Source organism: Lipotes vexillifer, unplaced genomic scaffold, assembly GCF_000442215.2.
Source record: "Lipotes vexillifer unplaced genomic scaffold, Lipotes_vexillifer_v1.1 scaffold504, whole genome shotgun sequence".
Classification (NCBI taxonomy): domain Eukaryota; kingdom Metazoa; phylum Chordata; class Mammalia; order Artiodactyla; family Lipotidae; genus Lipotes; species Lipotes vexillifer.
The window spans coordinates 1,442,440-1,455,792 of NW_006785225.1; the positions used below are offsets into that span (position 1 = coordinate 1,442,440).

The window sequence follows — 13,353 nt, forward strand, 5'->3', positions numbered from 1 at the left end:
GGTGCCAGCCCTGGGATTAGAATGTATATGGATGGGAGTCCTGGAGGGGTGCTCTTTTTGCAGGAAGAGGGGGTTATGGACATCTGGAAGGGAGGCCAGGGATGGCCTTCTGGTCGAAGGGAGTGGAAGAGGAAGGGGGTAAAGCTTCAAGCACAAGGATATTTGCTAAAGAATTATTTGTAAGAATCGAAAAGGTAAACAACAGAAGTGTCTTTTTAAAGGTTTTAATTAAATCAGTTAATTATTAAATCAATTCAGCAATTTAAGCAATCAAACTAATTTAAATAAATTAATTATGAAATAATGGAAAAGGTAAACGATCTAAGTGAGATTGCATTAATAAATTATGTCAGTTTAAAAGAATGGACTATGTGGCTGTTTGCAATGCCCAGGTAAATTACATTTTAAAAATTACAGTCTTTTTAAAAAAGATATTTTAGTACCATGAGAAAATGATTCTGGAATAAGGTTAAGTAAAAATGCAGGATATGATATTTATACAAGTATTATGATCTCACTTGTATAAAAATACATATAGTAAAAAGACCAGAGGAAATACACTACAGTGCTAACAGTAATTATCTGTGTACGGTGGGAATATGAGGGTATAATTTTCTTCTCCTTTTTTGTATTTTCCGTATTTTAAAATGGACAGCAAACTATTACTATAAGATTTAAAAATTGTATGAGTGAGATTAGATGGGGAAGAAAGGGGCAAAGACTGATCTGGACAGTATGCAGGAGTCCATTGAAGCTGACCTGGCTGCCATGTGGGGGACGTGCTGCCAACAGGAAGCAGGGGCCCTTCAGGGTAGCTCCGGTGGGCCCCTGGCCAAGTCACCCCCTTTCTGGGCCCTTGTGGTCTCTGTGTAAGGTGGGAATATTGATCCTTCTCCCAGAGGACAGTTGTGATTTTCTCATAGAGGCTAAGAGTGCAAAACTCCGATACTTGCCTTTCCCTTTGGCAGCAGTTACCCTAATTTCTGGAGAATCTAACAATCTTGGAGTTGGAAACTGCTTCAGATTTTGAATTCAGCCCACTAACTGGCACATAAACACCCTCCAAAGCAGCCTTTTCCCAACAACCACTATAATAAGAATCACTCGTTCAGTGCACATTCCTTGGCCCCATTTCTGACGCACTGGACCAAAACCTCCAGGGAGGCATCTGAGAAGCTCTGTGGTTAAGAGGTGCCTCAGGTGATTCTCATCACAGGGACATCTGGCAGCCTGTTTTGGAACAGTGCTTCTTAAACTGTAGTGTGCATGAGATTCTGATTCAGTCTGGGGTTGGGGCCTGATGTTTTGCTCGTCTAACAAAGTCTCAGATGACGTGGATGCAGCTGGTCCATCCACACTTGGGGATGGAGGCGCTATAGCATCCCAACCAAGTGGTGCATCAGCAGGTGCTTATAGTACCTCTGGAGACCCAAAATGATAGATTTTGACGATTTTAAAAAGAGAGGAGCCCAGGTCCCCTGGCAAATGGGGCCACTCACCACTAGAATCCAGCTCTTTGGCCTCCACTGTCAGGTTACACCAGGGGTAGACTTCTCTGTCCAGCTCCTTCTCATTGTAAATATTCCCCTGCTTGGTTATTCCGAAGAACTGGCCCTTGTCACTTGTCCTGCGGATGGAGTATCTGCCCACGGGAGAGAGTTTCAAGGTTTTCCGTTGTTCTTTGCTGAGTCCAAACTCCCCAGCAGGACAGATGAGACCCTTCAGGATCTGTCCCTTGCATCCATCACCCATCCTCCTCTCACTGCTCATTGCACTTGACCACCCAGAGGGAGTCAGAGTAGTGAGATGATCCCTTTGATGTTGGCAGTGTTGCCATCACTGGGCTGAGGGTGGTACTTGAGACTCCATCAACAGCACTTTCAGAGTTGAGGCAGGTGGCACTATAATCAACTATACCACAGCTTGGATCGGATTTTGTGATTAATGAAGAGATAGTTGGGCAAGAGCCAGGAAGAAATAAAAAAAGGGGCTGGAAGAGGTGCGAAGTGATTGAAAGGAAATTAAATTTGTGAAGTAAAAATTGGAAAAGTTCTTCAGGAAAAAGCCATGAAGAGAAGAAAAGAGAGATGAAAATATATAACATTACAAATATATATTTTTCTTATACTGAGGAAAATTCCAGAACAAAGAGAATAGAAGAAATAACAAAAGATATCATAAAAGAAAACTTCCTGATCAGAAGAAAGGCCCAAGTTTATAGAAGAGGTCATTGATATCAGGCACAATTTTAAAAAGAGATCAATATTTAGCTATACCCTGATGACACTTTTGAATTTCAGAGCTATGTAAAGAAACCAAAAAGAGTCCAGACAGAAAAGATACGTCCTTATAAAGAAAGAGAAATCAGACTCACCCCACACATTCTCACAAAGTTAAATGCTAGGACACATTGATAATATTTTTGCTTTGTAAATATGCAAGGATTCAGGAAGTATATCATCCACAAGATGGGTCCTGAAAAAAATTTTTTTTGAAAACTCACTTCATTAACAAGTGTCTCAAAATAAAGTGAAAAAAAAAAATCTGGTTTGGGAGGAATTAAAATTAAACTATTGATATCTTTATCATATATAGGAAGGCAATGGTGTGTGGGTATGTGTGTGTGTGTGTGTGTGTGTGTGTGTGTGTGTGTGTGTGTGTGTGTGTGTGTGTGGGAGAGAGAGAGAGAGAGAGAGAGAGAGAGAGAGAGAGAGAGACAGAGAGAGAGAGAGAGAGAGAGAGACAGAGACAGAGACAGAGACAGAGAGAGACAGAGAGAGACAGATTTTTAACTAGAAAATATTGGTCCAGGAAAACATTTAAAATTTTACAGATAGAAGTAAATCTCACTGGTAGAAGTAAAAATGCATGTACTCCATCCAAATATCTACAAGAAATAACATGAAAAAATAGACTCTACAACAAAGATGGGGGAAGAGAAAAAAGTAATTAAGTTTGAGAAATAGCAAATGTAAAACAAGATAAAAGAAGCAAGATCAAACATATCATTTACAATGAAAAATGTAAATAGGTTAAACACAAAGCATCTCAGTTTAGATTAAAAAGCAAAGCCATGAGGGCACGGTGGGGGAAGGGGAAGCTGGGATGAAGAGAGAGTAGCATGGACATATATACACTACCAAATGTAAAATGGATGGCTAGTGGGAAGCTGCTGCATAGCACAGGGAGATCAGCTCGATGCTTTGTGACGACCTAGAGGCGTGGGATAGGCGGGGTGGGAGGGAGGCTCAAGAGGGAGGGGATATAAGGATATATGTATACATATAGCTGATTCACTTTGTTGTACAGCAGAAACTAACACAACATTGTAAAGCAATTATACTCCAGTAAAGATGGAAAAAAAGCAAAGCCAATTACATTCCAGTTTCAAGAGACAACTTACTGCCAATGACCTAGAAAAAATTAAAAGTAAAGGTTGGAAATTTTATTTCAGGCAAACATGAGTAACATGAAAACAGGACTGACAAACTTTACATCAGGCAACATGGAAGTGAGGACAAAATGTTTAAGCCGAACAAACTGGGTAATGTCATAAGGATGAACGTGACAAGTCATAATGAAGGTAAAATAGTTATAAACCTTTGTTAACTGAATGGAAAAATTAAAACACATAGAGCAAAAGCTTAGATATTCCAGAAAAAAATGGGCAAAAAGACACACAAAGACAATTGCATTACATCACAGAACAAGTTAAAGCAAAGCCCAAAAATTGCCCTACCAATTGTAAATGAAAAAAAAAGTCTCTTACATAAACCATTGGATCAATGAAGAAATAAAAATGATCATTACAGACCATTTAGAATAGAATGGCCATGAAAACAGTTGTCCTAAAATTTATGAGATGTGATCAAAATGGAGGTACACAGTTGTCTTTAACAGGAAGACCTGATAACAGAGAAACATTAACTCTCCCCAAATTGATATATAAACACAATTCTCATTAGAATTCTGATGCTTTTTTAAAAACTGAAGACTTTTATGGTTCACATGGAAGAATGAATGTTTGAGAATGCATTAAAGATATATAAAGTGAAAAAACACTTGAGGGAGGGACTCGCTGTATACATACCAAGTTTTAGTATCAAGCTGCTACAGTAAAACAGAATGGCTTTGCCACAGAACAAAGGATTCAGAAATAGATTCAGGGATATACAGGAACTTAGTGTGTGACAAAGGTAGAAAACGATGACTTATTATTATTTTTTTGCGGTACGCGGGCCTCTCACTGCTGTGGCCTCTCCCGTTGCGGAGGCTCCGGACGCACAGGCTCAGCGGCCATGGCTCACGGGCCCAGCCGCTCCGCGGCACGTGGGATCTTCCCGGACCGGGGCACGAACCCGCGTTCCCTGCATCGGCAGGCGGACTCTCAACCACTGCGCCACCAGGGAAGCCCACGATGACTTATTTGATTAAAGGTGCTGGCACAGTTGGCTACCCCTTCAGAAAAAAGTGAGATTGATGGCACTTCACACTCTCATATGTTGTGCGGCTCTTGAAAGTGTGAGTTGGAACTATATCTTTTGTCACAGAGGGTAGAGGAGAGGAGTCTAGTTCAGATAGAATAACAAGTAGTGATGAAATGGGTATAGTATGATCCAAAAAAATTTTAAAACAATCAAATCCCCCAAACAAACAAAGGACAAATCCACCATAAAAGTATGTAGATGTTTGTGTCGTCACAAGGAAAGGCATGATAGGACCACAGCACACCATGAACATGAGTTGTCTGGAAATCAGGGTTACTGATGTTTTCTTTATAGATCCTTGTGTTGTTTCACTGTGTGAAATAAACACTTTTTCCTTTTGTGGTTTTGGGAAGACAAATGTAATAAATCATGTTTAGTGAAGGGGTTTCATGGATGTCAAGTTGGCTGCTCTCTTGACTGTCACATCTCCCCAGATGGGACCTGTGGGAACCCGTACCTCCCCTTCAAGGTAGAGCAGACAACGGGAAGCTCTGATGGCCAGGACCATGCTAGGTATGTGCCTGGGCAGAGCAAGATTCCACCTGGCCACATGGGTTAGTGGAAGAGCTTGGGCTTCTTGCCGTGCCTCTGTGCATGTCGCATGTACCTTCCGGGAGAAGCCAGTTTCCCCCTCTGAGTCCTGGGCTCAGTCCAGCAGGCCTAAGAGCCTCAATGCCTGGGTGGTGTCGTGATCATCAACATCGTCACGCCTTCCACCCCCCCCTTACCTGATGCTCCGCTTAGCGGCATCGGGGTCCATGGCCAGCACTGAGCCGATCAGAGGTTTCTTCTGGTTCTCCCGCAGTTGGAAGTGGTAAAAGGGCTGCTGGAAGGTGGGGGGCTCGTCCACATCTGTGACGTTGATGATGACACGGGCGATGTTCTTGGTGGAGGTGCTGCTCAGGTAGCGGAGGTCGATGGTGGGGTCCGTGGCCTCGATGGTGAAGCTGTATTGCCGGATGCGTTCATAGTCCAGGGGCTGCGGAGGGAAAAACTATGGTGAGCACTTGCTCTGAGCCAAGCACGTGGTTGTGATTTTCACAGCGACCCTGCGAGGTCATACTGGGACGACCCCCTTTTTACAGATGAGGGGCCTGTGGCCTGGCTGTCTTCAGCTGTCTCCCGTGTATCCTGACCGTGGCTCAATTCCAAGTATTGAGGACAACCAGTGGATCAGCCACAGTCTTGCTATCAAGGGGATCACAGACCAGTGGTTCTATCCACAGCTCCTTAAAGACATTCCTTTTCTTTGTGCCTTTGCTCAAGTCGCTTCTCCTGCCCTTGCCCGCTTGGCATACTCCTATTCACCCCTCAGGAAGCCAATCTGAAGGTAATCAGATGTCCTCTCAGAACCCATTCCTGCCCCTCCCAACACAGGTAATTGCTCCCTGCCTGGGTACCCTTTATGTCTGTGTGTCTGTCCTCCCTACTGGCTGAGAGCTTTGGTACCATGGAGGCCGTCTGACTCCCCTGGGTATATCTAGTCCTCAGCACAGGGCTGGACCAGAGAAGGACTCGGGAGAAGTCTGCTGGAGGAATGGCCTGGCTCAGGCAGAGGGGTTCTGGAGTGTCCCCTTTGAGGCAGGTCGTCACTGGCCTTGGCCTCCCAGTCCTCCGCATGGCCGTTCTGAAGCAGTTTGTGCCCCTGGCAGACCTTCCCTCCTCTTCTAGATTCAGCCAGTCCAACTGCTTTCTCAGCAGCAGCCACTGCCAATGGCCACCACCTCCCCACGGCATTCACTATTTCCATACGTGCTGATGGCTTTCAGCTGCAAGCACTTGTAATCTTCCAGGGCTTTCCTGGCCCGTGCCCAGGGCAGATCAGAAAGTGCCAGGGAGGGGACTTCCCTGGTGGTCCACTGGTTAAGAATCCACCTTCCAATGCAGGGGACGCAGGTTCGATCCCTGGTCAGGGAACTAAGATCCCACATGCCATGGGGCAACTAAGCCCACGTGCCACAACTACTGATCTCCCGCGCTTCAACTAGAGAGCCCGTGTGCCGCAAACTACAGAGCCCACGCACTTAGGAACCCTCGCGCCGCAGCTACAGAGCCCACGCGCCCTGGAGCCTGCACGCCACAACTAGAGAAGAGAAAACCCACACACCACAACTAGAGAGAAGCCCGCGGGCCACAATGAAGAGTCTGCATGCCGCAACAAAAGATCCTGCATGCTGCAACTAAGACCTGATGTGGCCAAAAATAAATAAAATAAATAAATAAATCTTTAAAAAAAAAAAAGAGGAAGAAAGTGCCGGGGAGTGAGCCCCCAGGAGCCCTCAATCAGCCCACAGCTGCTGCGACTCTGAGGCATATTCCACAATGTCCCCCAGATGTCCCCAGCGGGACTGCACCCCACTCGCCCATGGTGTTCACCTGCTCATTGAGGAGCGTGTATTAGCTTTCCTCCTTTTCACATCTCACTGCTCCTGGGGCTTCCTGAGATCACTCCCCAAGTAAACTATTTACACGCAAATCCTTGCCTCAAGGTCTGCTTCCGGGGTAGCCCAGCCTAAGGCACTGACCCTTCTGTCCTGGCTCCCCTTCCCAGCGCCAGGGTCACAGTGTCCACGAGCACATGGCCAGCTCCAAACTGACCCAGAACGTGCACCTTTGGTGGCCTCTGATCCGGGAGCAGCCCCTGGCTGAGTCCTGAGGAAGCCGGGAGCCCCCACCCCCACATCTGATGTCACTGTCACAGGTCTGCGAACCTTCATGGGCTTGATGATGCCCTCGTTGCGGCTGGGGTCAGGCTCGATGGTGAAGGTGTCCCTGTACTCGCCCTGCACGATACTGTACTTTGTCTTCCGGTTCTGGGGCTCGTCTGGGTCCTCCACAAACAGAGAGCCCAGGGGGCTGCCCACACGGATGTCTTCGGGCACAGAAAATATGTACCTGGCTGATGCAAAGAGGCGCCCCAAAGGGCACTGGGTTAATGAGATAGATGAGGCGATTGTCCCCATACTATCCCAATACATTTTGTTACAGGAAACAGGCACAATGAAATAGTAGCAGCAGCAGTAGTAATTCCTCTGGAATTTTGGGTCCCAAGGCAAAGAGGTTCTGCTCTATCTGTCCTTCCATCCACCTGACAAGTAGTTATTAAGTATCTGCTGTATGTCAGGCACCTTGCTAGGGGACCTGTTAATTGACAGTTGAGAGAATCTCTGCCTTCAGGGAGCTTGTGCCGTACACAAGGAGCCCATTTCAGGAAAACCCGCCTGTCCTTGGGGTGGCTGAGCCTCTGCATGAGCCGTCAGCATTGGAGTTGCAAGTGATGAGTCATCTGACTTCCCTCCTCAGCCCAGCCAGGGTATGTCAAAAGCTCTTGTCAGACATGTTTCTCGGGGGAGAATCAGTCTGTGGGTGGGTCAGAGCCCAGCCCTGGCTCTGGAGATTTGCTTGAACCCCTGTTCCCCAGCTCATGGGGATTTTCTAGTTGGGGTCTGGGTTTTCCTGAGCCCATGGGATCTGGGTGAAAGTGGTCCTATCTAGTAGTGGGACTCTGGGCACACGGTGGCACACAGCAGGGAGTGTGACTCCCTGCTGGCCTGTGAGGGCTCCGTGGCAGGGGCAGTTGGACAGCCTTGGGAACGTGTTCAGAGATGGGGAACACCGGAAAGACGCCCCTGACGTAGGCCCGCCCTGGGTTGGAGAGAGAGGTAGACGGATGCCAAGATCCTCTCTGAGAGCTCCCGGGTCACCGAGCCTGGGGTATCCCAACCCTCACCCTGCCCAGGGCCCTAGGGGAGGGGCTCACACTGTGTGAAGATGGGGAAGTTGTCGTTGACGTCCTGCAGAGAGACCAGCACGGTGGCCGTGCCCGATTCCCCCCGGAGGCCCTGGGCATCTCGTGCTTCCACCACGATCTCGTACTTGGCCTGCTTCTCTCGGTCCAGGTTTTTGTTCGCTGTGACAATTAGTCCTGCAAAAAGTGTCACATCAGGAGCCGTGTTACTTGGGGAGCTTTTCAAAAATAGTGATGCCCGGCCGCTACCCATAGGGCACCTGGCTTCAGAGCTCCCCAGGTGATTTCACTGTGCAGCCAGGACTGAGAGCCAGGGGTGAACCACCTTCCACCTCCATGCCCTGCACTGCTAGGCCAAACGCCTTGGTCCAATATTGGTCCCAGCCACCTGGAGCACTGGGTTGAGCAAGAACCTGAGGCCACATCTAGGCTCAGAGTGGGAAGAGTGCTGTGATGGGTTAGCGAGGGCTGCCTTGGTGCAGCGTAGGTTGTGCTGTGTGTTTGCCATCACTCTGAAAGATGGCTTGCCTCAGGCCTGACCACCTGGACTTCTGTCTTGCTCCCAAGACTCAGTCCTTACAGTTTTGTGGGTCGCCTGGAGTGGATAATGACGATGGGCCACGTGCTCATTATACGTTACCTAATTCAGGCTTCACAGCTACCGTACAAGGTGAATATAAGCTTCCCCATTTTTGAGATTAGGGCCCTAGCTCTCACAGGGGTCAGTTGACTTGCCCAAGGTCTTTAGGAGCAGTGAGGAGCAGAAATCGGTTTGGAAACCAGATCCATTTGATTCCATAGCTGGAGCTGCTAACCGGCATTCTCTTCCACCTCTCGTGTCAATGCTTGGGTCCTGACTTTGTCCCCTGGACTTGAGTTCACGTCTTGGGCACCTGTCTGCCTCCTTCTGCCCTCACCAGCCACCTTGTCTTGACGTAGGGTACCGACTGCCTCCAAAGGGTGGTGTAGGTCAGTGGTCAGTGACACCTGGCAGACTGGGCTTCCCTTGGTGCCTGCACCTCCCCACCCCCCAAGCCAGTGCCGCCCCCGGGGGGTTAGTCACACAGACCAGAACCGCGGATGCTGAAGTGTTCCTCTCCCTTCAGGAGCTGGTACATGACAGAGGCGTGGTCTGCCACAGTGGGGTCATCTGCATCCACTGCTGTCACCTGGATGACCGAGGTCCCTGTGGGGAGAGAATCCGGGGTTGCTGTTTTGTGATGGCCAGCCCCTCACCCCATTCCCAGATGAGGGTAGATGGGGCTCAGGCTGTTCCCTGAACCCCCCCCTCCCCCAGGTCCTGAGGGAGAAAAGGCTGCTTTGTTTTCTGAGGAGCCTGCCTGGGGGCAAAGTGCTGACAGTGGTGGAGGCCCAGCTCTGTCTAACATGAAGGGCAAAGAGAACAGGTGGTTTTCATTTATGGGGGAAGTGAGGGAAGAGGTGAGTGGCTGAGGCCATGGGGAGAAACAGTAAGGGCTGCTTCTTCCTTCTGGAAACATGAGAACGAGAGAATAGGAAGGGCCCCCAAAGGGCTGGGTTCACATTTCTTTCCCCTTGAACTCCAGGCTCCCCATACTTAACGGGAAGCTCTGGTCCTGAGACCTGACAGGAGAGCCTGGACTAAGGGCTGGGGAAGGGAGCCCTTTTCTGGCACCGCCTGGAGGCTGGGGGTAGAACTGAGGAAGCAATAGTCTCCTCTGGAGGCCTGGGGTCCAGGCTGCTGACACACCTTGGGATGAGGTGTATCCCTCTCCCGCCCCCCTCCACTCCTGTATGGACCCCAAAGGTGACTCCTTGTCTTGGTGGAAGAGTTGGCCTCCTTCAAGTGCAAAGGCTACGCTCTTGGCATGCCAGCCCTAAGAGTCAGAGCAGTGGGTGGCGTTGGCTCCAAAGAGTAACAAGACGTGTGTGTGTGTGTGTGTGTGTGTGTGTGTGTGTGTGTGTGACGGTCAGGATTCCGTCTGGGGCCAGGTCAGAGCTTAGTCTTTAGGGACCAGAGTTCCTTTAGAGTCATATAAAGTGGCAATATGGGCTTCCCCATAGCTGCCTGGAACTCACTGAATCCTGCCCCAGGCAGTGAAGCTGCCGATGGGAGAGGTGCCTCCATGCCAGGGATGAGTGAGGGGAGAGGGAGACAGACAGACTGGGTACGTACCTATCCCTGACATCTCGGGCACGGAGGCATTGAACACCCGGTGCGTGAACACAGGCCAGTTGTCATTGATATCGTGAACTTTGATGGTGAAGCTGGAAGGAGACTCCAGGTTCTTCTCAGTGTTCTTGTCCACCACGAGGGCGATGAGGTGGTACTCAGAGATCTTCTCCCTGTCCAGCCTCTCAAAGGCATACACGTCCCCTGTGCTCTCATCAACCTGGAAGACCTTGCCGGCAGACTCTCCTTTGAGCTGGTACTTGGTGTTCTTGTGGTTCACGCTTGATTTAATCTAGGAAAGGAGAGGCGCCGTGAACTGGAAATAGCAGTGGTGGCTGTGTGCGTGTGAGTGTGTGCCCGTGTGAGTGTGCCAGGGCATGGCATTATTAAAAAATCAATTATATAAACTTACAATTAAATGAATCATATTAAAAACAGAGGTAGGGGCTTCCCTGGTGACGCAGTGGTTGAGAGTCCGCCTGCCGATGCAGTGGATGCGGGGTCGTGCCCCGGTCCGGGAAGATCCCACATGGGGAGTAGCGGCTGGGCCCGTGAGCCATGGCCGCTGAGCCTGCGCGTCCGGAGCCTGTGCTCCACAACGGGAGAGGCCACAACAGTGAGAGGCCCGCGTACCGCAAAAACAAACAAACAAAGGTAACGTACTATAAATCTTTTGCTTCCTAATACTGTAATTTTACTACATTTTACTATGTTCTCTTGAGTTTTTTAAAAAACTTTTTTATTTTTTACATCTTTATTGGAGTACAATTGCTTTACAGTGATGTGTTAGTTTCTGCTTTATATTGAAGTGAATCAGCTATACATATACATATATCCCCATATCTCCTCCCTCTTGTGTCTCCCTCCCACCCTCTGTATCCCACCGCTGTTCTTGAGTTTTTATGTTGATCATATTGAATGATGGAAATATTGGATAGTGCTGTGTTAATGCACATCTGTTCCCAACTCTGCCTTCAGAGGCATCAAGTTGGTAGCTTGCAACAGACATGGTGAAAGTATTTACACCAAGGAAATTGGCAAATGCTACAAACAGGATCTTTTCCCCTCAAAAGCCAGTTGTCAACTATTTATCAGCACATCACTGGTCTCAGTCATTTAGTTTTGGAATGGTGCATAAAATGTTCTCTTTTTGGAGATTTACAACACACAGTTCTGCAGAAAAGAACTCCACTGAGCTTTGTTTAACTCAGGGTTTCCTATACTTGTTAGACCACTGAATCCTTTTTCTTTGTTACACATACTATGAGTGTCCTTAGGAATAAGACTTGGAAAATAATGTGTGTAAAGCAATTTGCACAGGCTCTCAATAAATGCTAGTTGTTATTCACACTAGATGCCTACATTAAAGGATATTAGAAGTTTAGAATTGCTGAACATTTCATTTATGGAATCTTGGAAACAGAGGCTATTAGGAACATTAGCTAATCATACTTCATACATGTCGAATGGTCCTCCCATAGGTGGTTAGGATGTTCAAAAAATAGAGTTCAATTCAGTAAAAGAAAAAAATCAGATGCCTACAAGGTGCCAGCCTGGGAGCATAAAGATAGTCCAGACCCCATTCTTTCTCTCAGGGCCTGGTTTGAAGCAGCAGAGGCTGAGATTTTGAGGAAGGGCAGCATTTAAGGGTCAGTTGGAACAAGAACCTTGAGTGAAGGTGTTGCATCAGAAAGGCTGGAGGAGAGCCCGAGAGCGAGTGGGGTCTCAAGACAGAAGAGGGAGCATCAAGATGGGTGTGGTCAAATCCCATGAGGTCTGGAAAGCATCCCTAGGCTTAGCAGGGGTGCAGTCATCGGAGCCCTTGGTGAGAGCAGCGTTAGTGGGTGGTGGATTGAGAAGCCGGGTGACAGGGCTTTATTATTATTATTATTATTTTTTTTTGCGGTACGCGGGCCTCTCACTGTTGTGGCCTCTCCCGTTGCGGAGCACAGGCTCCGTACGCGCAGGCTCCGTACGCGCAGGCTCAGTGGCCATGGCTCACGGGCCCAGCCGCGACGCGGCATGTGGGACCTTCCCCGACCGGGGCACGAACCCGCGTGCCCTGCATCAGCAGGCGGACTCTCAACCACTGCGCCTCCAGGGAAGGCCCCGAATGACAGTGCTTTAGAGAAGAGTCTGGGAGGTGAGGAAGTGGGGACAGGGAGTGAGGCTCCTCCCCCTTGGTGGGCGGGGCGGGAGAGAGGTGGGGCTGTAGCAGGAGGTAGTGAAGAAGTGTCCTGGAGCAGGGCTGCGGGTGTGCAGGGGCAGATGGTTCGTGGGGAAGTCCCGAAGCCCAGTGGCCGGGACATATGATGAACAGATGGGCAGGAGGCAAGAAGTGATGCGCCAGCTCTGGAACCTGTGACTTGGGCGGGAGGACAGTGGGGGTCAAGAAGGAGGGACAGTCTGGGGCCCTGTATGAGTTACTCAGGGTTAGGGTAGGATGGTCGTTCCAAATCTGGTTCTGGTGGGTGCATTAGGATCCATGTGGGCAGGGGTAGCAAGGGGGCGTGAGTCAGCTTTGATCTGTTACTGGAATTCTGCCTGAGATTGCATTTGACTCACACCTAAACAGCTTTGATAAAAATTTCTCAATATCATCAAATAAATAGTGTTAAAAAGACTTCATTTGGATATGAGTTTCTGTTTTCCTTCCCTCCAACTTTTCTTAAATAGACTTTATATTTTAGAACAGTTCTAGATTTATAGAAAAATTGAGGTGATAGTACAGAGAGTTCCCATACATCCTGTGCCCAATTTCCCTGTTATTAACATCTTACATTAGTATGGTACATTTGTTGTAATTAATGCACCAATATTGATATATTTTTATTAACTAAAGTCCATATTTTGTGCAGATTTCCTTAGTTTTTACCTAATGTACTTTTTCTGTTTGAGGATCCCACCCAGGATACCACATTACATCTAGTTGTCATGTTTCTTTCTTTTTTTTTTTTTTTTTTTTG

General features: G+C 48.2%; 1 protein-coding gene across 1 annotated transcript in view; it reads right to left on the reverse strand.

Moving 5' to 3' along the window:
• Nucleotides 1-13,353, reverse strand: part of CDH5 (cadherin 5) — a 36,189-nt gene that overhangs the window by 6,496 nt on the left and 16,340 nt on the right. Inside the window, exons 3-8 of the mRNA XM_007457319.1 lie at nt 10,391-10,679; nt 9,305-9,421; nt 8,248-8,412; nt 7,199-7,386; nt 5,216-5,466; nt 1,500-1,642 (exon numbers count right to left, since the gene is read on the reverse strand). Of these exons, the coding sequence (XP_007457381.1) occupies nt 1,500-1,642; nt 5,216-5,466; nt 7,199-7,386; nt 8,248-8,412; nt 9,305-9,421; nt 10,391-10,679 (1,153 nt within the window). The remainder of the gene's footprint in view (nt 1-1,499; nt 1,643-5,215; nt 5,467-7,198; nt 7,387-8,247; nt 8,413-9,304; nt 9,422-10,390; nt 10,680-13,353) is intronic.